At 43.1% G+C, this 25,482-nt stretch overlaps 1 protein-coding gene across 1 annotated transcript in view; it reads left to right on the top strand.

Annotated features, from left to right (window-relative positions):
• Positions 1–25,482, top strand: part of EIF2AK4 (eukaryotic translation initiation factor 2 alpha kinase 4) — a 111,160-nt gene that overhangs the window by 81,445 nt on the left and 4,233 nt on the right. The window contains 14 exon segments of the mRNA XM_044271659.1: positions 1,251–1,300; positions 1,862–2,030; positions 4,138–4,254; positions 5,789–5,854; positions 8,154–8,330; positions 9,868–10,002; positions 12,450–12,560; positions 13,580–13,702; positions 14,974–15,060; positions 15,432–15,544; positions 17,836–17,894; positions 22,111–22,208; positions 23,531–23,599; positions 24,557–24,601. Coding sequence (XP_044127594.1) covers positions 1,251–1,300; positions 1,862–2,030; positions 4,138–4,254; positions 5,789–5,854; positions 8,154–8,330; positions 9,868–10,002; positions 12,450–12,560; positions 13,580–13,702; positions 14,974–15,060; positions 15,432–15,544; positions 17,836–17,894; positions 22,111–22,208; positions 23,531–23,599; positions 24,557–24,601 — 1,419 coding nt within the window.

Consider the following 25,482-nt stretch of genomic DNA (forward strand, 5'->3'; position numbering starts at 1 on the left):
CCTACACCGTTCAATGATTTGGATGTAAATACCCTCAAATTAAAGCTGACAGTCTGCAGTTAAAGCAGAGCCAAAAATGTTAGAATGGTGTCGATGTCCCAATATTTATGGACCTGACTGTAGGTCTGCATTGGTCCACAGACAAGTGTCAAGTATTACAATACTGTGTCTATAATGTATCAGAATACTATCTGTCTAGAACAAATAAGGACATGAATATTAGTTTTTTTAATCAATTTTTATTATACTTTTAATAAAAATTACAATTGGAGTTACAATATGATATAATGAATGCTTTTGTTTCCATGGATATCAATAACACGAAAGCTTTGTTAAATCAAATCTACTCCTAGTGGGGTTTATTTTATTCTCCTCCTTCAAACAGGTTAATGAAATTAGGAGTAAAAGATTAAAACTAACAAGAATTAATCCAAAAACTACTTAGATAGTAAGTTTTATAAAGAAAAGTGTGACGCAAATATCTGAACAATAAGTTGGTGTGTATGTGAAAAGTCAATTTATATACACTTGCCATTGAAGAGTTCTTGGGCCAAATTAAATAGTCATGAATATTGCAAAATTGCAGTACAGACACCCATACTAATTGATGTGCCCTTTTTATTACCTAAAAAGTAATATCCATAAAGGAAGTTGCTGGTACATACTTTATGTATTGTGGACCCCTTGATGTTCTTTTGATTGCTTTCCCTTGTACCACGCAGCAAAGTGATTCCTGTTGTTGTGCAGAGCAGCCAATAAAAGTTGCAATAGAAGTGGCTTCATCTCCGAGGTACTGAACATATTAGGCGGATGTTTTGTGAGCGAGTCGAGAGAACACCAGCGGGTGCCATATAACAAACTTATAAGGCCTCTTTAATATGTCAGTAAATCAGAGACATGTCCATTAGAGGCTGTGAAAACCACTGACATAACATCTGTGTTCTGGGACTGGTTTTCACTGACCATTGCTAGGAGATGTTCTGGTAATCCTAGCAGCCTAGCAGTGCAAGTGGGAAGTGAATGACACATGGAGGGCAAAAAATAGACACACAAACCAAACATGGATCCTTCATGGATAAAACATAATTCTGGTCACAGAAATAATCACTAACATCATGTTTTTAAAAAAACAACAATATCATGTTTTTTTTAAAAACCCATTAGAAAACATATGTTTTACTTGATCTAACAGAGAAATTAAATATTTAATCATAGTGCATCCATCTTTAACTCTTTTTGCTCTCTTCTAGATCCCGTTTGCACGATTTGTTGCACGAAACAACATAAACAACTTAAAAAGGTAACACCTTGTGAGCATACTGTCAGCTTCTAAAGCAACATGCTTGTGGGATTTCATCGTGATGAGCCTTGTTTTATATCAGTCTTTGTGTATAAAGAAATGCTCGTTCATCCGGTAATCTGATCGTTTGTGTGGACACACAAATTGTCGTTGACCAGCAGCAGATCGTGCTGTGTAAACACGATATGGTGTCTGCAAACAACGAGACAGTGATGGCATCAGCGATCACTCCTCCCCATACTCTGGAGGAGATTGCTGCATGTAAATGGAGCGTTCTCCTCCGCTAGCAACCAGCAGATTGTCGGGAAGGAATCTGCTGCTCTGTCGTCCAATGTAAAGAGACCTTAATCAACTCCAAACAGTTTTTTTAGCTACAGGACTTTGCAGATGGAGGTTGTCTAGGCTGTTGGTAATGTGTTGTGTATATGGGCACATTATCTCTAAATTATTAGACTGTTACCTGGAAGCTACTATCCGATACACAGTGAATTGATATACGACAACCTAACATGGGGTATTAGTTTTGATTATATTAAGCCCCAATTGGTATTTTAATTACAGATACTGTATCGAGCGAGTATTTAGGCCTCGGAAACTGAACCGCTGTCATCCAAAGGAACTTACAGAATGTGCGTTTGATGTGATCACCTCATCTGTTAACAGCTACTTTCCAGTCACAGAGACTATGTATACTATATATGAGATTATCCAGGAGCTTCCAGTATTACAGGTACAGTTATTAGCATAAAGCTGCTCTTATTTATGTTATAGTATCTGTCCATATATTGGAGCATGAACAGGGTATCATTAGTGGGGGAGAGCCTACCTATGGTCATGCGGTTCCCTCAAGCCTCTATTGATAGGTATCTGGTGATGCTCTATGTGTAGGAAAGAGGAATTAAGTGGATGTCTTATAGTTGATTGATTCTGTGATGCCACAGATTCGTTTTTAGCCATTTGGTGCTTTTGATATCCGTTTCTGAGAAAGCTACAGTAGTTGACAACCAAAAAACAACAGCTTGGATTTTTACCACATGTTGGCACAGTTTTGCATTATTCATTTGTTTGAGCATGTTTGTGTGCAAAAACCAGCTGGACGTAAATGTTCATTGCAAAACCGCTTGTATTTATGGTAAAGCCTTACAACAACCCGTACCAGGATCCCAAGTCTGTCTTATACTTATACTTATATATACTCAACCCCCCCGGTTCCCACCACTTACGTTATTATCAGAAGAGACGACCACTGATAACAACCATTATAACTTAAGATTTTTCTAGGTGCATCTCTGCATGATTAGGCAGATTTGCTGCTCCACATCATAATAGTACTAAACTGCTTGTTCCCGCAAACCACCATACTATTATGTCCCAGTGATCGCCACTGGAAGCCGGGTGTGGCATCTCTGACATCTGCCATGGCCAAGATTGAAAATAACTCCGATCCTTGACGTTCATCACCTTTGATGCTGTAGTCAATAGGGTGTCAAGAAAATTAAGGCTTTGGCTTTCTTTGTCAGTCAGTTGGCGACCCTTGGGAAATGACAGCATGGCTTAATGGGTGCCTGTCAGTTATACTCCAGTATTCCATTGCATTAAATGCTATATTATGTCTGTTGGTCCTCAAAGGGGTTGTCTGCTTTTTTATATTGATGACCTATCCTCAGGATAGGTTGTCTTATCAGATTGGCGGGGGGCTGACTCCTGGTACCCCACCAGTCATCTGTTTGAAGAGAAAGCAGTGCCTATACGAGCACTGCTTTCCCTTCATTGTTACCTGCTCGCCGTCACATCTGCAGCGGTGAGCAGGTGTAATTACATCTCAGCCGTCCCATTTACTATGGGTCAGCTCCTTCCTAGTCAAGTGAACAGGATGGAGCTGTCCCATTGAAGTGAATAGGACGGAGCAGTTGTAATTACACTGCTTGTAACTGCCATGTCGACAGTGAGCAGGTAAACAGTGAAGAGAAAACAGTGCTTATACAAGCCCTGCTTTCTCTTCAAACCGCTGATCAGCAGAGGTGCTGGAAGTCGGACCCATGCAAATCTGATATTGATGAACTGTCCTGAAGATGGGTCATAAATATAAAAATAATAAAAAGTGGACAACCTTCCGTTGAAAAGCGTGAAATGTGCAGCTAACTACGCGAACATAATTGACATGCTGCAAATTTTAAAATCCGCAATGCAGATCTGCAAAATGTACATGAGATTTATTGGTGCTGTAATACGCAGCGTTTTTTTCTGCACGGGAATATGCATAGAAAAACCGCATGCATTTCAAAGCGTAACTTAATATGTTTTGTTTTTTTTGCATTCCCACTAAGTGCTTACTATAATGAAAATGTATATATTGAGCATTAAAATGGAGAGCAGTCAATACATGGCAGGGCTATGTACGTTTGAGCAAGAGTGACTGTTAGCAGCTCTTGATTTTGAGAACTTTTCTGAAGTCCTGATAGAGTATATGGGGCCTTATTGAGACGATCAGAAGAGAGGTACGGAACTCCAAGGAATTCTATTGCTTGTGTTTGACTAGATATGCTCTTAGGATGTGCAGTCCTGCGAATTGGTACATGACGCCATTAACAGTTGACAACTGTTTCCCATTAGTGTCTCATTTTAAGACCCCTTTGTAGTAAAATATTCTCTTTCTAGATCTACGCTTTATTGCAGTTCATTCCAGTGTAGAACACAGTAATCCTCCTTGGGATTACTCTTTCCCTGACAACATTGAGACAATCCCAGTAGTAGTGGAGATCAATTGCTGTTTTTGATGCTGTTGTGGTGCTTGAACTGTCAATTGGATTCATTCTATAACAGAGTTTCTTTTATAGGAGAGGAATTACAGTATTCACCTAAACCACACATCTTTATTAAAAGCCATTTTACTCCATTGTGGTGTGCCAGAAGATAAACTCATGCAAGTGTACACCATTCTGTATGATGCAATGGTAATCCTTTTCATTATTAATATTTCCTGTTGACCCATAAAACAATGCTTTTAGACTGAGCATAGATTTCTGAAGTTTTCCATGTACTCAAGATTTTGTAACATAAAAAAAAAAAGCAGAAAACCAGAAGGGGGCAGTGTCCACCTAAATGTGTGTGTACTGATGTGCTGGAACTACAGAGGTCATTATAGGCAACCAATGTTAAAGGGGTTCTTGCTTTATATAAATCAGTCTTTAAAGGGTTAATGCCCATCTCTGCATTTATATCTAAAATAGGAGTAAAGCCTCATTTACTCATCAGTGTTTGTGTTCTCCGTTCATTTTAATGTATGTATTCACACATCCCTGTTTTAGCACGGAAACATTCTATATTTTGTCCATGGATCCATCACGTCCATTACAGTCTATGGGTCCGTGAAAACCATTGATGTCATCCGTGTTTCAAGGATCATTAGGAAGAGATGTTCTGAAAATTATTTTTTAGTTGCACAGTGTCCGTGAAACATGGATGACAGCAAAAAACGGGCACACGGATCCTTCAAGGACGTCTTCACGAAGGCATCACTGACCACCTTGTCACGGATTTGGACATGGACGTGTGAATGAGGCTTAACCCTCGTAAGTGGATAGCCAGGGGTGGCTAGAGTTACAGATACAGCCGAGTGAGCTGTGCTACGCTGTTTTTGTGACTTGGGAGATTTAGTTTTTGTTCTGCAAAAGGTAACCCTCTTCATGTCGACGGAAAAATAAAATGGTTGTGACTCAAAAATCTGATTTACAGTTTTTTGCACCGAGCATTATTATATAATAATAAATACATATTTACCCCAAGAGGGTGCCATTACAAAATACACATAAGAAATCCCTGATACAGCTACATTAATGAAAAAATAAAGGCCGTCAATATCAAATTGGCAGGGGTCTCATACCCCGCAGCCCCTTCAATCAGCTGTTACCTTGTAGCTGTGTCCATTGTGTGGTGGATGGTGCTGGTAACTGTAGCACCACTTTCATTCACTTCAGCAATATCTGATCAGTGGGATTCTGACTCCCGGCACCCCCGCCGATCAGAAGTTTGAGGAGGTGACACTCATACAAGCACTACTTCTTCAAGATTACACTGTATGTCGCCTCGAAGTCTCTGCGGCGCAGTGCAAGTCCTTGTTCTATTCACTTTAAGTATTTACACTGCGCCGCAGCTTCAAGCGAGACAACGCGCAGTGTAATCATGAAGAGGAAGCAGTGCTCGTAAGCGCGCCGCGTCTTCAAATAGCTGATCGGGGTGCTGGGAGCACGGACCTCCACCGATCAGATATTGATGACCTATCCTGAGGATAGATCATCCATACAGTATGTGCTGGCTGCATAACCCCTCTAATATCAAAATCCTGGATAACCCTTTCAAGGGGTTCTAAGACCTCTTCAACACACCGTAGTGGCCTATTATATGTCTACTTTACTATGTTACAGGTGGTGTACATTCAGGTAGGACACTGTGCAACTCCCATACTCACCATAGTTTTATCCTCCTCAGATTGACAAACTTACTAAAAGGGAAGTGGAAGCCAAGTTTTGTAACCTCTCGCTTTCAAAGAACAATGTAAGTACAGTCTATCCAGATGATGTGTTATAGGCGATTATCTGTGCCAAAAGCTGGCCATACTCATTAGGCACATGTCTGCAGATCCAACAGGATACATGGAGAGCCTTATGTTTATGGGGGTAACCTGATGACGAGGATCATGTTTTGTTGGTTTTCAGCATGTCCCATCCTTTGTTCCCCTGGTTGGAAGCTTATCCCCTGCTTTCTACGGCAGTAAGGCCAGTTTAACACAAGTATAATGCAGGTGCATTTCTGGGGTAAAATCAGCTTGAACATGCATGCTCAGCTGGTCTGGTCATGCATGTTTATAGGATTACCAGTCATAAAAGTTCCTGCACACCTTAAGAGTTGTCAGGTGAAACATTAGTAGTGTTGAGCAAACTTGTTCTGCGTCCAAAGTTCGGGTTATCAACGAATCCCGTTATGGTCCCTGTAGCGGAATCCATAATGGGATTCCTCAATAACCCGAACTTTGGACGCTGAACTTAAAACACAAGTTCGCTCAACACTAAACATTAGTCATCCACACATTTTCTAATGCAACTTTCCCTTGTAATAAATGCACTTACAATTAGGGTCCATTCACACGTCTGTTGTTTATTGCGGATCCGCAATACACCCGGCCGGCACCCCCCCCTTAGAACTGCCTAGTCTAAGAAGAGGACATGTTAAATTTTTTTGCGAAGCCGCGCCCTGGAAATGCAGATGCATCTCAATGGGGCAGAAATGGATGCTGAGAGCACACTATGTGCTCTCCGCACATAGTGTGCTCTCAGCATCCATTTCTGCCCCATTGAGAATGAATAAGTCCGCACCCATTCCCGATATTGCGAAATGGATTCAGACCTGTTTACGGACGTGTGAATGGACCCTTATTATGCAGTGAAAATATGAATGATTTTATTTTCTGTCAATTTGTAGTCGTCTGATAACATTACATACACATACAGATTATCGGTAATGGCTGTCATTATAAAGCCACCACTGCTATTGCTGTTTTCCAGATTACTGAGACTTGGGTGCAAGAAGCTGGTGTCGTCATAATTTCCAGAATATAGGAATATGTGGAAATGCACCAAACTCTTCCTTGTTGATCAGTAAAAGGCTGCATTACCTACAGCCACATTTTTAGAAAGAAAAGCCCCCCTTTGAAACTGTTTATGTTCAGGCTCAATTTATCATTTTGTACAATCCCCACCACCTCTGTGTCTTTTACAGTGAGAGTCCGAGTTAGGACTGACACTAACTCCGGACCAGGGACTGTATATTTCTTGAAGAAATCTTGAGAGCGATTATAAATGACTCCCACATTAGTATAGGGCAATGCTGTCCAACATTTTGCTCTCCAGCTGTTGCAAAACTACAACTCCCATCATGCCCAGATAGCCCCAGGCTGTAGATGTTTTTTTGTTTTTTCTTTGGACCCTGTATAACTTGAACATTTATGTTGGTATTTCATTTGCATAGGTAATCTGAACCGTTGCTCCAGATGGTGGCACAGCTGATGTTTTGCACTGGATGAGCAATGTAGGACTGTAGGGTGAACCTGAAATGGCTGTGCCAAGATTTAAAGGGGTAGGCTCACTTCAGCAAATAGCATTTATCAAGTAGAGAAAGTTAATACAAGGCAGTTACTAATGTATTGTGATTGTCCATATTGCCTCCTTTGCTGGCTGGATTCAATTTTCCAATCACATTATACACTGCTCGTTTTCATGGTTACGACCACCCTGCAAACCTTCAGCAGTGGTCGTGCTTGCACACAATAGGAAAAAGCACTAGGCTATGTGAGCTCCCGTGGTCCCAGCCACCAGAGAGGCTGGCACTTTTCCCTATAGCGTGCAAGCACAACAACCACTGCTGGATTGCAGGGTGGCCATAACCATGGAAATCAGCAGTGTATAATGTGATGGAAAAATGAATCCAACCAGCAAAGGAAGCAATATGGACAATCACAATACATTAGTAAGTGCCTGGTATTAACTTCCTCTACATAATAAATGCTATTTGCTGAAGTGAGACGACCCCTTTAAATGTTTCCCCTTTCCACAGGATAGCGGATTAGTATCTGATGGGGTTGGGGTTCCAACCTCTGGGATCACCACTGATCATGATCCTGTGTCTCCTATATGATTGGAGCAGCGGTCGTTCCATTTCTCTTTATGGGACTGCCATGGAAAAGCACAGTACAGCGCTCAGCTATCCCCTTTAATGGACTTTTTTGAATCTTCTAAGTTTATAATTGTATATATGTGAGTACCAGAATTTTAAATAATTTCCTTTGTAATCCTTTCAGTTTCAGCTGAATCGTCTGTATAAGTATATTGAGCAGAAAGGAGAGCTTCAAGAGCTGGAAGCCACGATGGCCTCACTGACAAAGCAGAAATCAGCAGTTGGCGTGTTGGCAAAGCAAGGCCTGAAAGACCTGGAGGAAGTTATTGGATTAGTCAAGAAGATGAACATTAAGCTCCAGGTTAGAGCTGTGATGGTATACCTGCCTTTTACCATGTCACTGGCATTACATTGTATGAGCTTTTGCTATTGCACCGTCATTTCTCTTCACTTTTGTCGGTGTTACGGAAACAGCGCAGCAAGACAGGCTCTGCTATATCTGTAACTCTGCTTAGCCTGATGGCCGCTTAGAAGGGTTGAGATGGAGATAACCCTTTAGGGCGGATTCATATGACCACGCTCGGTCTGGGAGACACAGATTGTGCTTTGGCTGCAGTTCCCCTGACCTGAACTAACTGTCAGTGATTTATGATGCAGTCAGTTCCTATCTGATTGTGGGTCTACTGTACTGTACTCATATGATGAGGTGAATACAGTACAATAGACCCATGGTATGATAGGAACTGACTGTATCATAAATCACTCTTCGGGTCAGGGGAGCTGCGATTGTTTTGGGAGATGCGGCTGATACACAGCCCTTGCTGCCCTGGGCTGTGGAAGTATTGGAACAGATACTCGCATGAATCCCGAAGGATCGATCTCTAATAACTGAAGATGTTAATAATTCAGTATTTTCTTATTAAAAAAACAAAACACACATTATGGTTCTACATCTTTTGGTTGTATCCCTTAACTCGTGTGACCTTTAATGTGACAAGAACAAGTTATACTCCCACATTTTTATACTAAAGACTTGGCTCTCATGAAACTGCATCACTATCAGGGACATTGAGTGACCGCACCCAAAGTCGGCCATTTTGGTTTATATACAGACTCTTTCCACTCTCTACTGTATCCGGGTGTGCATATGTTGCTGTCAAAATCAGACACTTCAATGTCTACTTGGATTAGTAAAAAAGGAAAAGACTGTCCTACACAGGGGTAGGAACACCTACATGACATCCCCTGTGGTAAAAGTACTATGCGGGTCATTTATTAAGACCGGCATTTTAGACACCAGTCTTATTAACCCCTAAAGCTGAAGGTAAATAATTCAAAGTTATGTGGAGGCGCAGGCCTTTACATAACTGTGGCGTATCCACCGCCGGTCTAAATGTAAGCCAGCTTCCTTGCTGGATTACATTTAGACCATGTTCTACACCAAAAACAGGTGTAGAAAATGATAAATGAGACGGGCCTGTTTGCCAGTCCTCTCTTAGACCTGGCGTGAGCGGGGAAAAGTTGCTGATTGCAGCGCAAATAACCTTTGTGCCGCAATCTGTGGCAGAAATACACCTAATATAGGCGAATCTCTGATAGTAAATGACCCCATATATCTTCCTCTTGACATTTGTATTCATTTCAATGACCTGCACACCCTTTTAGAAAACTGCTATATGATATGTAGACAGATGGATGAGATGTGCTCCCCGTCTGTAAGGAAGTTAGAATAAAGTGACAGAGGTCGGCTGAAATGTTTGATCAGAACTGATGAGAACAGTCTACAAAGATACCCCAATTATAATCTCAGCAGGACAGTATGGGTGTGTGCGGCATGTCATGTAGTTTATATGTCTTATCACATTTTATGATACTTAGAAATGTTTGTACTCGTTTAGGTCGTTGTGAATTTCGGTCTGGTCTATAAGATGCAGCAGCACAATGGGATCATTTTTCAGTTTGTTGCATTCATCAAGCGCCGACAGAGAACCGTTCCGGAGATCCTGGCAGCCGGGGGCAGATATGACCATCTGGTAAGCCTGGAGCATAATGGAGGGTTTACAGAGGGACTGGGCAGTGTGTACAGCTGTGGAGGAAATAATCCCTTGTCTTGTACTGAGCATCACCATGCAGATTGTGGGAGCATGTGCTTATTATCTGCTGAGACATTTACTTATCTCATCTCTGACTCCACAGGAAAGAGGAACAGGTCTGTGTATTATACAAAGTTGTACTTGGCAACATGACCTTCGTATAATTTCCATGTTATCTGTCTATTTCACCAGCCACCTGTGTATTGTTAAACCTCATATTGAATAAGCTCCCCTGTAAGTCTCTCGGCTCACCTGTAATCGCCATTCATGACCACACTCAGGGTATCGTCTGACCACTTGAACAGAGCAGAGCCCTCAGCAATCCAAGGTTCCTTCTGGGGAAACACTTGGTAACTAATCTGCAGAAGACACCGGATAGTCCACTAGGACAAGACCAGTGGTTCGCTGCCCCAGCTCAATACCTTGTAGTTTTTGCACGTGTTAGTCAGTGCTCTTGTCACGAGGGTGTCAAGAGCCACGCCTGACTCCGTTGTACCCGGGGTCAGGAGGTCGCAGCGGTTGGCTGCACGCTCTATGTCAGATAGGGAAGTTTCCTTATTGTAGCTTTCTGGGTTTGCTTTACAAACCCTTTTGGCTCACTCAGGGATCCGTAGCTCCTTCTCTCAGCTGTTCCTTGTCCAGCACTCCCAATCCTCCTTATATTCCCCTCTCACACTTCTCTGGTTGCCAGATATAGAGCTTCCTGCCTGGACTTCTATTCTGACCCACTGGAGCTGTGTTGCTGCGTTCTCTGAGTGTTGCCTTGGAACGCTACCCTCCGGATCCCTGTTGGACCTTTGTGGACAATTGTTGCCGTCCACCTGGGTGTTTGTGTTTGTCTGTGTTTGTCTGTCCTCTCCCTGGTGTTTCCCTCTTAGTGCAGTGGTGAGGACTAGCGATCCCACCGGCCCGTTCATTATCTAGGGCTCATTTCAGGGAAAGCCAGGGTTTAGGCACGTGATCGCCGCACGGGTGAGGAACCCGTCTAGGGACGTCAGGGCAGGCAGGTGCCAGCTGCAAGGTGAGTTAGGGGTCACTACCTTTCCCTCTCCCTTGGGCAGGGCTTTCCCTGTTTTCCTCCCTGTGTGTGTTGCCGGTCATTACAGCTCTATTGCAGGGCTGGCCAACCTGCGGCTCTCAAGCTGTTGCAAAACTACAACTCCCAGCATGCCCAGACAGCCTACAGCCATCAGCCTACAGCAGGGCATGGTGGGAATAGTAGTTTTACAACAGCTGGAGAGCCGCAGGTTGGCCAGCCCTGCTCTATTGGGAGTCCCATGCTGTGTTCACCTTTTTATATTCCCTGCTGTCATTGTAAGAAAAGAAAAATAACAGTTGGGGCCTGCACTGTATAATCGGGCTCGATACTGCCCACAGAATTCACAAAGTTCCCACTGCAATTCACATGAACCGGGGAAATTTTTTTATGTATGACAGTGCTTCTACCATGTTTGGTTGGCACATTATTTTAACCATTTTTGGTGCGTTGGTTTTTGGTATCTTGAAGGACCTCAAATCTGCCAGGGTCTTGAGAGAGCAGCTGCAGTCAGCATATTACCGTATGTAAGTGGCAGTTACTTTTTACAGGGTTGCCTTTTATTTCCTCCATGTGTCCTTAAGGCCTCGCGCATATGACGGTGTCCGTTTTGCAGTCCCCTAAACACTGATACCGGCCATGTGCTCCACACTTTCCCGTTCCATAGGTCTCGTACTATTGTAGAAATGCCTATTCTCGTCCGCAATATGGACAAGAATAGGACATATTTTTTATTTTATTATTTTTTGCAAAGCCGTGGAACAGACATAGATGTGGGCCTGATTAGGGAGATTTCTTGAATGATTGTCAAGAAATGGTTTTGCACAGCCCGCACACTTACACATGAGGTTTGTGAAGAGAACGTATGTTATAGTCACATTAGGGCACGTTTATTAAGATACCAGCGTTTTAGACAACAGTCTTAATAAAGCCCCATCGCTGGCGGTGGATCCGCTGAAGTTATGAAGAGGCACCTGCTTCTCCATAACTTTGGCGCATCCAGCTCCAGTTCTTAATGTAAGACGGCTTCTTACAGTCTTACATTCAGACCATTTTCTACACCTAAAACAGGCATAGAAAATGGTGAATGAGACGGCCTAGCAGCCTGGCCCTTTCCCCTCCCAAGCCACGCCTACAATTTTAGACCTGGCGTGAGCGGGGCAAAGTCACAGATAGCGGCACAACTAACCGTTGCACTGCCATCTGCGATACGCCTAATGTAGGCCTATTCCAGCTTAGTAAATGACTCCCATAGTTTTTTTTTCTTTACACAATGTAACAGAGGTGGATTCTCTGTGAGATGACAGGCTTGTGACATTATCTGTGAAGTAACGTTTTGTTCTATGTCTAGATTTCACAGTTTAAAGGACTTCAGACGGGATCCTTTGCTGTACCCTGTGCGGTTGGCGTTAGCATAGCTATAGACAAGATCTCTGCTGCACTTTCCAGCGCTGATGAAAATGTAAGTTAATGTAAAGCTTTCTATGTGCCTATACACTGACCACATCTGTGCATTACCTGATCAGAATCATTGAACAGATATATTTGATCATTTTGGTCATTTTTTCTGACTCTTCAGCTTTGTAGTCACTGTAAACACCATGAAAATGCCTAATTAGGGACTTATTGTTAGTCTCTCATTTTCACCAATGGGGCATTTCAGTAATCACCTGCTACTAGAAAACGTAGATAATGATGGCCTCAGGATAGGTCATCATTATCAGATCGCCGGGGTTCCGAGTCCCAGCACCTCTGCCGATCAGCTGTTATGGGGAACTGCCGCGCTCAGCAGAGCTCTGGGGAGCACAGCCGGCTCTCGGCATCTCTGCCAAGCACATGGTATAGCGCTTGTGCTTGGTATTGCAGCCCAGCCCCATTCACTCCAGTGGGGCTGAGCTGCAACTGGGCCATATGACCGACGTACTGTGACATCACATGGCCTAGGACAAGGATCAGCAACCTGCGGCACTCCAACTGCTTGAAACTACAACTCCCAGCATGCAAACATAGCTATTCTTATAACTCTCACAGAAGTGAAAGGAGGATTCTGGGAGTTGTAGGTTCAAAACAGCTTGATTTCCGGAGTTTGCTGATCCCTGGCCTAGGAAGAGGCCTCAGAGGCTCATGGAGCGACCGCCTCTTCTTACAGCTGATCGGTGAGGGTCCTGGGTGTCTGGAAGGGGACAATCTGATATTTATGACCTATCCTGACGGTCATCAATATTTATTACCGGATAACCCCTTAACTGCTTAGGGAAAAAATCTGAACCAGAATTCCTATCCAGATATTTAACCTGCAGCTCATAAAGGTTTACATTTACCCTGTACTAGCTAATTTCTGGTGGTGATGGCCTTTGATGTTAATGATCATATCAAGACTAGACGTTGGTAGAAGCAATGTTATCCCCTTCTACGTGCATTTTTACAAGTCAGCTGCATGTAAATCCTGCGGATATATTTTTTTGTCCATATTAATTCCAGGTGAGCAGCTGTGACCTGCTTGTTGTGAGTGCCGGCCAGATGTCTGTGAACAGGGCTATTGGCATCATTCAGAAGCTGTGGACCGCTGGCATCACAGCCGAGATAATGTATGACTGGTCTGAGGTGAGTAGCAGCCATTACGTTCTCTCCGTGTGAGGTGAGATTTCATCATGTATCACTAGTCTGTGCCAATAGGACTATGGTAATTAAAGAGCATTTTCAATAAATAAAAAAAAAACAACACATGGACCGTACCTTCTCATGTTCTACATTGATCCATTGCTGCTAAGAGAAAATGAACATGAGATTCCACATGGTGTAGAGAACCGCTTGAAAGAGGTCACTGTGCAGCTGGCAAGTGAGCGTATACACTGATCAAATGTATTCTAAGCACACTTGCCAGCTCCTCTTTCAGGTCGGTTCCTACACCATGTGGTGGCTCTCCCATAGCTTAGTGACCCGCTTTTAAAGTGAGCTTATACCTAGAACCTTATGTAAGTATTTGTAAATTGCTTAGCAAAACTTCTGAAGCCTTGAGAAAGACTTACTAGAGTCGAAAGATTGCAATGGTCTAAATAAATCACTATTGCATTTACTGGAAGAGTGCTGTATTTTTTTCCCAACATTTTATCTTCTTTTATGCCTGTTTTCTAGTGCAAAACAAGACTGAATTCTGTGCCAGGCAGGGGCTAGCTTGGTTTTCAGGTTAGGCGCATAAAACGCTGGTCTATGATGTTTCCCCCTTGCTGTATTACATCATGTGTTTTTATGTAAAGTGTATTGGCTTTCCAATCTTTACTACAGAGAAATTAATATAGTTCATCTACCTATAGAATTCAGAGTCTTTGGCCCAGATTTACTAATCTTGTAGATGGCGTAAGCTTAGACCGGCCATCTAGACCTGCACCAGATCTATCACAGGGATTCAGGCTGGATGATACATCTGGTGCAGGGATAGACACTCTTCCCTGACTCTTTACCAACTATTGGGTGGCTTACTTTGAGATGGATTTCTTATGTCAGAATTGTGGAACAACTTTGGCTCAAAATGGCATATCTTTTAGGGGGGGGGAAGGTGTAGAAAAACTAGATACGCCAATTTTTAGACAGATTTTTTTGGTACAGACACTAGTAAATCTGCGCCTCTATTCTCATTTTCTCGAAAAGGCAAATCCCAATAAAAGACACATTGTGCAGGAAAAGCACCACCATCCAGCCATTAGCGTGTGCAGGCACAGCTCTTTTTTCTACCAGTGATATCTGTAGCCCTTCTCATTGAAATTTTCTATTCATCTTGGTTTCAGTATGCCCTGCAGAAAATGCTGGATAAAAATAAGATACAGTTCTGATTCCAATGACCTCATGACAGTACCTAACATGTCTTTCTTCTTCAGTCACAGGATGAGCTGCAGGAACTTTGCAGATTGTCTGGGATTCCTTTTGTTGCTATTGTCTCTGATAAAGAAGGGAGTCACGTGAAGGTACATGACGCTAGATAGAGGTGATCTCTGTGTGTATATGTGCAGATATTTAATATGATTGGCTGGGTAAAGCAGTGTTTACCAACTATGGTTCTGGATAAAATGTATTGGACATGTTGGAAGAAGACCGCGATGTGCAATGTTTACAGTATTTGACCATCATCCAGGCAAGTAGTTCTAAAGTTTAAAAACTACGGGGGGAAATAGTTTGGGGTTAAACTCCTGTTTAACACATGATGGTAAAAATTAATCTGACTCCATGGAAGGTTTCAGTTGTCACCATAATGATTCAGCATCTCCAGCTGCTCTCGCACTGGCTTCATCCACTAAATACATGTTATTAACATGTCTGTTTTTTTGGTTCCTAACAGCTGAAAGCATTTGAGAAGGAGCGTCAGACTGAGAAGAGGATCCTGGAGTCAGATCTTGTGGATCACCTGTTACAAAAGCTCCGACTCCGAGGGCAGGAAGAGAGAAATAACAGGTGCGGACGTGTGACTGTTTTTATGGCCTGCTTCACACATGGCAGGTTGTGACAGTGTTTGCCAGTGAGACATACAAGTCGTCTTTTCTGGTCATACGGGTTAAAGGGAGTCTGTCAGCAGTTTTGACCATGTAAAACCACTGACAATGCAAAGTAGGGGCTGTGGAGAGCCTGGCAGACATACCTTTATCAGTCCTTTTATTATCAGCAGGCGTTGCTCTCGCACTGTGCCACAATTCCTCCCCTCTGCTCTGAGTGACAACTGTAGCATCCAGACAAAATTGTGAAGAAAGTCACTGCAGAGAGCAGAGTGAGGGATCACCTTACCTTTGGGGGGCACCTGCACCTCTATTCCAGAGCTGCAGGTCTGGTCCCCCTCAGATCAGAAGAGACTGTCGAGACACATCCATTGTCCACGTGACAACTCGGCAGTCATATGCCATTTACACACTAGACCAGTGATTGGATGAGTGGTCATGTGAACAATTGACGTGGCATCACCAATTCTGGTCTGATGGTGAAAGGAACGCCACCTGCAGAGCTGGAACAGAGGAGCCAGTAGCAGGTGAGTAAAGATTTAGGGGGTCATTTAGTAAGACCGGCATTTAAGTCATGAAGAGGTGTCGGCTGGCTTATATTTAGACCAGTTTCCACGCCTCAAACAGGCATAGAAAATGATGAATGAGATGGGCCTGCCGGCCTGTCCTCTTCCCCGCCCACACCACAACCAGTTTTTAAGACCTGGCGTGAGAGGGGAAAAGTCGCAGATTACGGCGCAATGTGCGCCAGAAATACACCTAATATAGGCATTTTTGTGGATACTAAATGACCCCCTCTGCTCCCCTGAAGGTTTCAAAAACTCCCAGACAACCCCTTTTTAGGCATGTAAGTGCATGAAGTATTACACAACATACAAATCTTTGATGGTGTATGTACCTATGTGCTCTTGGGGTGCTGGCTGTGTAACTTTTATCCACGCTGTGTGCCACATAGGAGCTTAGATGGGAGAGAAGGTGTTGGCATGTTGACAGTCCGTAAATGTAATAATTAATGTGATCATGGTGATGAATTCTGACAATTTATGGCACTAGGGCGCCCAGCACTGGGTAAAATAATGTTACTTGTCTTGACTGCCTCCAGTGTCGATAAAGCTGCATTTACACGTCCGTAAGCGTTTTGCGGTCAGCAAAACACGGGTACCAGGTCGTATGTGTTCTGCATTTTGCATTATGCACACGGCCAGCCCTATTATAGAGATACCTACTCCTGATTGCGGGCAAGAATAGGACATGCTCTATCTTTTTGGCGGGCCCGCGGAAGGGAATCTACTGATGTAGCCATGTTGAAATGAATGAGTCTGGATCCCAATTCTACGGAACGGATACAGACCCAGAAATACGGTTGTGTGAATGGACCCTAAGTGTGTGGGGAAGATGGGCCCTCCCAGAGACCCCTCAGTCAGTTTAGTGATTTTGAGAACTCCTTTAATAAGTTTAGTGGTGGAGGGTCAGGGGGAGGTGTAAATACGAATGGTAGCTGTGGACTCTCAGTAAGCTTTGTTAACCAAGTTCCCGAAAATGGCCGCTGAAGATGTGGCATGGGAGGCGACTTGCTTGTAAGCGCCTTTTGTTGCGTCCTGGAGCTGCAGATGAAAGTTATGTGGCAGAGAGATTCTTCAGCATATTGTATGGGACACTTGCCGTGGTAACCATCCAAGGCCCAGCAAGTATCATGCCCACGTCCTATTAATATTGGGCATGTGCTCAATGGTTCCATTGAATGTGGCTCTCGGGGTATGAAAAGTCGGGGACCACTGCACCATACCATATATCACTGGTTGCATCTTGCAGTGTTGTAACCTTGTATCAGTGAATTTTTTCTATTTTAATTTCAATGAATTTATTCTAGTTTACCATGTTTCTATGACCTAGTTCACACTTTAGTTACTTGGTCAGTTATTTCTATCAGTGATTGTGAGCCAAAACCAGTAGTAATGCCACTCAGAGATGAGGTATGATGGAAAGCTTTCCTCCTGTTCTGTGTTTTTGACCTGCACCTGGTTTGGGGCCACAATGACCAAATAAGTGAAGTGACCTAGATCTTCTTCATAATGCTCCTCAATGTGTTGGGCTGGATATTCATGGTATTCATTCCATTAATGGAAATAATTAAAAAGTAAAGGAATACAGGAAATATTGTTAGCAATAGATTTATACATTTAATGTGGATGTTTTCACTCCTTTTATCACACATTGTGAGCAGTAGTAATATATAAGGATTTTTCTCTCTAGAGAAATGCTGGATACACTGTCTGGGCAGAATCTGAAGGGATCCTTCTCAGGCACACAGAGTAAGTACTGAGCGGTGTAGTTCCCTGGCATGTGGGGCTGCCATTATATATTAGTCTTCCTGGTGAATGGCCGCTACTGTTACACACTAGCTGTTCAGGACAATGATTCAGTGATTCAATATGAATACATTAAGGTCACACGCCGGATACTTGTCTATTGTTTTATTACTTTAAAAAAATGGTGGCGCTGTACTGGAAGTCTTTTTCTTCTGCCCAGCACAGATGAGATTTTATTATTGTGCCCAACACTACTAAATATCTGTAGGGCTTGAAGAATTGGAAAAAAAAGGTTTTCTTTGTGATTCTTTTCATCTATGCATCTCCCTAAACTACAGTAGGTCACATTTGCATCTGCAAGCCCCCAGTGTTCAGATGTTTGTTCTTCCAGTAAAGGGGGAAGGCCAGACATTGTGGACAGTGACATTTATTTGCACAAATGACCATCATCTTATCATAGGAGGTTTGAAGCCTCTAATGCCATCAAGCACTAGTGTATGGCATTACGGTAATTTAGAATATTAGGAAGGTGGGACGCTCACCAGGATTACTCAGTGGTCCAGCGTATAGGCGGTCCCTGTATCCAGTGAGACAAAAGTAGTGCAACAGTTGACAAATAAGCCGTCGGTCTAGACTACACAGATAATTGAGTATCTAAAAAATATTGGAAATATTATATAAACAATCTGCAGCTTACGGCTACAAAATTCTCAATAATATATTAAACATAAAAATAATACAATAATCCACAGTGGGGCCCTCACGGGTCAATGTGTCGACCCCTACGGTCTCTCACATAGTATTATGCCACTTCCTGTATGTAGATCTCATCATCAGTGGAATTTACTGTTCCAATATGAGATGGTAATGGTAAGATAAGCTGATCTCAAATGGTTGTCACCAATGCATTTATGTAAGGTGTTAACTCTTTCATTCTCTTGGTTACCATTCACTTACCGTATTTTCCGGCGTATAAGACGACCCCTAACTTTTCCAGTTAAAATATAGGGTTTGGGCTACACTCGCTGTATAAGACTACGCCTCCAACGCTATTTACTTTGGCATCAAGATCTGCAGGTAATTGTTGTGCAATTTTTGTCTTTTGTCTCAGTAGCATATTATGCCTTTCCAAGACTCTAGTACACCAGAATACCGTGGCCTTAAATCTGTTGCTGTGATCTGGGTTAGATTTGGCTCACTGAAGTGCAAACAAACGTATTTTATTTTGTGTCACTACATAACCGTTTTGGCGATGGTCATTCACCATGTCTGCTACATGTTTTTCGAGTTCTGGCCAATGTGGGGTGCCTCTTCTTAATGCACACTTACCCCTTGGCATACTCTTTAATGCTTTTTCATTTGCTTTCCAGTCCCGAACCATCTTTTCTGTTACTCCATATTGTCTTGCAGCAGCGCAGTTATTATGTTCCATGGCAAAGTTTACAACTTTAAGTTTGAAACTGGCTTCATATTTCTTTCTTCTTGCTGGTAGAGCCATGATGGGGTCTTGACTGTTAGCCATTTGTATACTATACTGTACTGTATGTACTGGTACTGTATAAACTGGTACAGATACTGGTGCTGTACTGTATTCACCACCACATGTATCTGCTCCCCAGATAGACTCAGTTTTTTCACCACAGACAAGATGCACACCAAACTTCATTAGAGATCTGCCGTTCCAACATTAGAATTGGCTGAATTACAGATGCTCCTGCTTCCCCCTGCCTTCCCTCAGAATCGCCAATCGAACCCAGTATACAACAACCAGCCAATGGCGGCAAGCGATGTACCGGTATTTTCTGTGCACACTGCATACAAAGCCTGCTTGGATTGGGAGGGTCAGCTCTCCCTGCCTGCCCAGCCCTCCCTGTCTTCAAGACGATCTGAGCGGTAGTACGCAATGTGATACTGCCGGCATGAGAAAACCACTGAGAGCAGGGAGAGGGGGCTGCTTCAGGAGCGGCTGGCCAGGATGCAGCGAACGGTGGCTCAGCTAGAGGGCGCCTGTCCCTGAAGCTGGAGAAGGACAGCTTCTCCAGTCCGGCTAGGAAATAAGTTTCAGCACGCCGTATACCGGCGTATAAGACGACCCCCGACTTTTGAGAAGATTTTCATGTGTTTAAAAGGTAGTCTTATACGCAGGAAAATACAGTATGTGACGTTGAGAGCAAGTAAGTCACTGACAGCTGATACAAACAAAATGAGTCAAATATGATGTTGGGCTGGTATCCCACTGACACTATTAGTAGTCGTACAGACTGTCCTAATATAAATAGGAAGGCTTTGGTTAGTGCTGTGAGAAATAGCAATCACATATCATAGCTCTGTGGCCATCTGGATTGAGTAATGTGATGGTTGTTAAGTCCAGTGAGGTCTAACATTATACGGTACTATCAACTCTTAACATAATGTTACCAGAGTCAATCAACAGAGCTATGATATGTGATCACTAATCCTACAGTGTTTGCACAGTCTCTCACAGCACTAACCAAAACTACTGCGAGCATGGGTGCCTTCTCAAACAGCTGATCGGCGGGGGTCCCGGGTGTCAAACCCCCACCGATCAGATACTGCATTGGTGACCACCATTTGCGATGGGCCTTATCTAGATCGTTACAGTGTACATCTCACTGATTGGGTTAATGTGAACAACAGGATCAACATACAAGTAGTGGCCTAATACTATCCGAGACTGTAGGTGGTGGCAGATCCCCATGAGAGCCCCAGGGTGGATTATTATTGTGTTATATACTTTCAGAGAATCTGCATAATTGACACTTCAGCTTGTTATTAGGCTGGTTCTCTTGGCTACACAGATTTGTCAATTATTACTATGGTTGGGCAACCCTTTAATGGGAACCTGTCTTCAACTTTATGCTACCCATACTAACGGCAGTATAAAGTAGAGACAGGTGAGTTGATTTCAGCGATCTGTCATTTAAAAGTGTGGTTGCCAATCTAGCGGGGCGAAAAATAGACCTATCCCCAGAGGTAGCCTTGTTGTTCATTGGGATTAAGGAAGTACCGCTCCCGAATAGACACATTGTAGGCCACATTTTGCTCAGCGCCAAACTTGTAGTTACCCGACACTGGAAAAATCAGGTCCCTCCTTCGATTTCCGAAGTTATACAAGAGATTAATCAGACCTGCAGGTATGAACATTCTTTACCCTCATCAACCATTCCCATTAAATTGAGGCAGGCGACTTGGAGTGAGTGGATCCGTAGTCCCTTCTACTCCCCTTGAGGAGGGAGCCCTGGATACAGGTGGAAGCAGCTGAAATACGATACGGGTATTTCTTAACCCCTTCCCTTTGTGTTTTCCTTTCCCTCCCTCCCTCCATTATTTCCTCTTCCCTAGAAGAGGCCTTACCCTAGGTTGCTCTGTGGTAACCCACAGCTTTTGGTTTGCTTATACTGTTGGTGTCACTAAACAGCGACCTCTCGGGTCACTCTTTTGTGTATCTGTGTGCTCTGTTTGTTATGACTGCAATGCCTATGCTGCGGAATGTAGATAACACCTGTAGGTGTTTTGGCGTTACACCTGTGTTACTGCTGATATCAGCGGTTATGGTGTCGAACATACTTGATAGACCTCTGATAACAGTATTGTGTAGTAGTGGCTGCGCCCACAGATGTATTGTCATAACGCATGTTCTCATCTGACTACTGTGATGTTGTCCATGTCCGAATACTTCTTTGTTTTTATTGATAAAATAAAAAACTATTGAAACTAAAAGTGTGGTTGCTGAGAACCAACATCACAATCATTGCAGACTGGACCTGGAAAAGAGTCATGGCCACCTGAGGAGTCATGGTTATTCATGATCTACTGCCCACCTGCTGATGGCTGACAGTCTTCTACCTAGTTTTCTCCCTTTCTCTCTAGGAGAGAACTGTCAATCATCAGCAGATGGGGAGAGAGCAGGAGATTAGGAATAACCAGGACTCTTCTCAGGTAGATGTGACTCTTCTCCAGGCCTGGGCTGTAATGATTATGATGCTGGATCTCAGCAACCACTTACTATTAGCTCATGAGTGACACATTGCTGAGATCAGCATGTCTGTCACTACTTTATGCTGCCCTCAGTGAGGTCAGCATAGAGTTGATGACAGGTTCCCTTTAAATTTGGGGGTTTAAAATTATTATTTAATTTTATTTCTCTTCTTCAATATTGTATCAGTTGCTTGTATTCATTCTATATTTTACTTGACAGGCCAGTCTGAGCAGCACAGCAGTGCTGTAAAACTAAGTGTCAGTATCATTGCCCCAGAAAGGTTATCTGCAAGTACGAGACGTCGTTATGAAACTCAGGTAACAAATGTTTTCCTGTATTCACTTTCTTAACTGTACTAAAGATTTTTATTTAGAAGCGGACATCTGTGTATTTATAAGATGATATGAACAACGAGTTTGGTGGTAAAAAGTGTGGCAATACAGCCGAAAGAGCAGTTAAGGGTACTTTCACACTAGCGGTTTTCTTTTCTGGCATAGAGTTCCATCCTAGGGGCTCTATACCAGAAAATAACTGATCAGTTTTATCCCCATGCATTCTGAATGGAGAGCAATCCATTCAGGATGTCTTTAGTTCAGTCATTTTGACTGATCAGGACAGAGATAAAACCACAGCATGCTACGGTTTTATCTCCGGCCAAAAAAAACTGACCACTTGCCTGAATGCCGGAACTGGCATTTTCTTTGCATAGGAATGTATGTGTTAGATCCGGCGTTCAAAATGCCGGAACCGTCCTTTCGGTCTGCGCATGCGCAGACTGAAAAAAAAAATGGGAAAAAATAAATGCCTGATCACTCTGCCACAAGTGTGAAAGTAGCCTAAAACGGTCATAAAATTATCACAGTAAAGAGGACCTGTCGCCTCCTGTATTCCCTATAACAACTCTGGAGCATCTTTTCTTAGAACTGTACATTGTGTCGTTCCTCCTGGAAACGTAGAAATAGACAACTGTTACCATTCCCCTTGTCAACAGGACGTGTCCTTATACAATCTAATAATTGCCGTATATGGATCATACAGACCAGAAGAATGATAACACCCAGCATTTTCCTGTTTCAATTGGCCCCATAGACATTGAATAGAGTATCAGTAGGTACTCTCGACTGCCTTCCCATTTAGACTCGTCATCAGTTTGGTCATGCAGCAAGGACCCTTGTTCCAGTGACCGATCTGTGGCTGGGTGATAAATGTGTATTGTTGTACAACACAGCAGGACTGGTCCCACAATGTCCTGGACATACATAAGGCAATGTTCCCTCCATAAATACCAGATGGGAACAACCATAGTAGCTAATGGCAACCCACCCATGAAACCTTGTGTTGGTCCTGTGTGTGTCTACACGAAGGGTCAGCAACCTTCGGTACTCCAGCTGCTTTGAAACTACAATTCCCAGCATGCTCCATTCATTTCTAGGGGAGTTCTGAGAAGAGCAGTTGTGCATCCTGGGAGTTGTAGTTTCACAACGGCTAGAGGTTGCCTACCCCTGATCTACACGATGCATGATGGCAGCCCTCCTGTGAACAGGCACTTACACTGTACCAGTGCTGTACAGTTACATGGTGGTGGTGTGTGTAAGAGTGAATGCATGGTTCATTCAGTATTTTATGTTCATTTTTACAGGTTCTTTCTAAACTTCAAACTTCTATCACAAACCTCCAACAAAGAAATACAGAAATTGAAATTTTGGCAGTAAGTAAACACTGTAGCATCTGAGTATTAAATAAAGTGTCACCTATTTTCACACACTGGCTGGTCGGGAGGGATTATCTTTTCTAGACTGTGACTATACAGTAATTGGAACATGGCTGAAAATTTTGCAATAGACATGAGATGTTGTATCACTATAGCTGGTTTCAGATTTTTCAGCTGGCTGTAATGTGGATGCATCCATATTATGGTCTTCTGTAGACAGATAGTGAGATTATACTGTTCCCTAGAAGAAATGCATTTCATGGGTACAAATCTGCTGACAGATGCCCTTTAAACTGGCTGACCTGTGACATGTGCTCTTGGCAGATGAAGACATCGTTGTTGGTCCCATGTTCATATGTGCCTGCACTGCTGAGAAAATGATGTTTTATTATATGCAAATGAGCCTCTAGGAGCAACGGGGGCGTTGGCGTTACACCTCGAGGCTCAGTTCTCTCTGTACTTTGATTGATATACAGGGCCAGGTCTGATCAGACTGCGTGGCAGCTGCAGAGAGAGCAACACCCCCGTTGCTCCTAGAGGCTCATTTGCATATATTAAAATACAATTTTTCTCAGCAATGCAGACACATATGAACATGAGACCAACACAGTTGTCTTCAGCTGCCAAGCCAGTTTCATAGGCACAAATCTGCCGACAGATGCCCTTTAAGAGAATATCTCCATAATACAGTGTTCCTCTGTATATAATAGAGGTACAGATTGACCTACGTACAATGATTTAACACTGGTGTACATTAGGCCTATTTAGAATAAAAGCTCTTTGGAGCAGCTCTCCCCTTGGGCTTATAGAAGAGTTCTCTCCCTTACATCCATGTACCGGATATGCGGTAGGACTAGTGGCTCTCTGCACCGTACAGCATGCTTACTGCTTATCAGACAAGTTTTTTGCTCACTTTTAAGGCCCTGATTAATTAGAATAATTTTATTCTTCTAGGTAGATCTACCAAAAGAAGCAATACTAAATTTATTATCATTGGAGGTAAGTAATATTGAGTCTGTCACAGGGCAATTCACTGTTAAACCAGGACCAAGGCGTTACAGGGCTCAGCTGAATGTATACCTTTCACTTATAGATAAAAAGTCCCTTTTTTCTGAAATAAAAATAAATGGATCACTATACAGAAGAGCAGTTCAGTGCAAAGCCACTCTGCGCACCCTTGCTCCTGCCAGCCTCTCCTTCATGATTGTCAGGGCCTGATTGCTGCATAGTCTCTCCTGCACCTGTCAATCAGAAAGAAGAGGGAGGGATTGTAGGAGCAAGGGTGCACAGAGTGGCATGGAAGAGGTCATTGCATTCAACTGCACTAGCTTTAAGGCCTCATTACACTGTCAGATGAAGCAGGCGATTGTCGGGAGGGACGCGTTCCTTACTTGCTCTCGCTGGTGGAGGAGACTGCTGCTGTTACTTGCAGCGATCTCCTCCTCAGTATGGGGATGAGCAATCTCTAATGCCTTCACTCTTCCCCATATTAAATTGTTGTTTGCCGGCAGCAGCGTGCTGATTACACGGCACAATCTGCCACTGGCAAAATATTATTTTCAAACACGTTGAAAGACTCAGATTACCCGATGAATGAGCATTTGCTCATGTATCGGGTAATCGTCGGCAGTATTACACTGCCAGATCATCGCTAAGGAGTGCTACTACAGTTGCTTGCTAGTGATAAATCTTAGCGATTTATCTTCTGGTGTAATAGGGTCTTTGCAACACATTGTGCCTGGTTTGAAGGGGTTGTGTAGTGTGATGATATTAATTACCTGTCCTTAGGATAGCTCATCAGTATCAGATCAACAAGGCTCTAACTCCTAGCACCCCCCCACCAATCAGGTGTTTGAAGAGGTCCACTGCGTCCTCTTCAA

This window comes from Bufo gargarizans, chromosome 11 (genome assembly GCF_014858855.1).
Source record: "Bufo gargarizans isolate SCDJY-AF-19 chromosome 11, ASM1485885v1, whole genome shotgun sequence".
Lineage (NCBI taxonomy): Eukaryota > Metazoa > Chordata > Amphibia > Anura > Bufonidae > Bufo > Bufo gargarizans.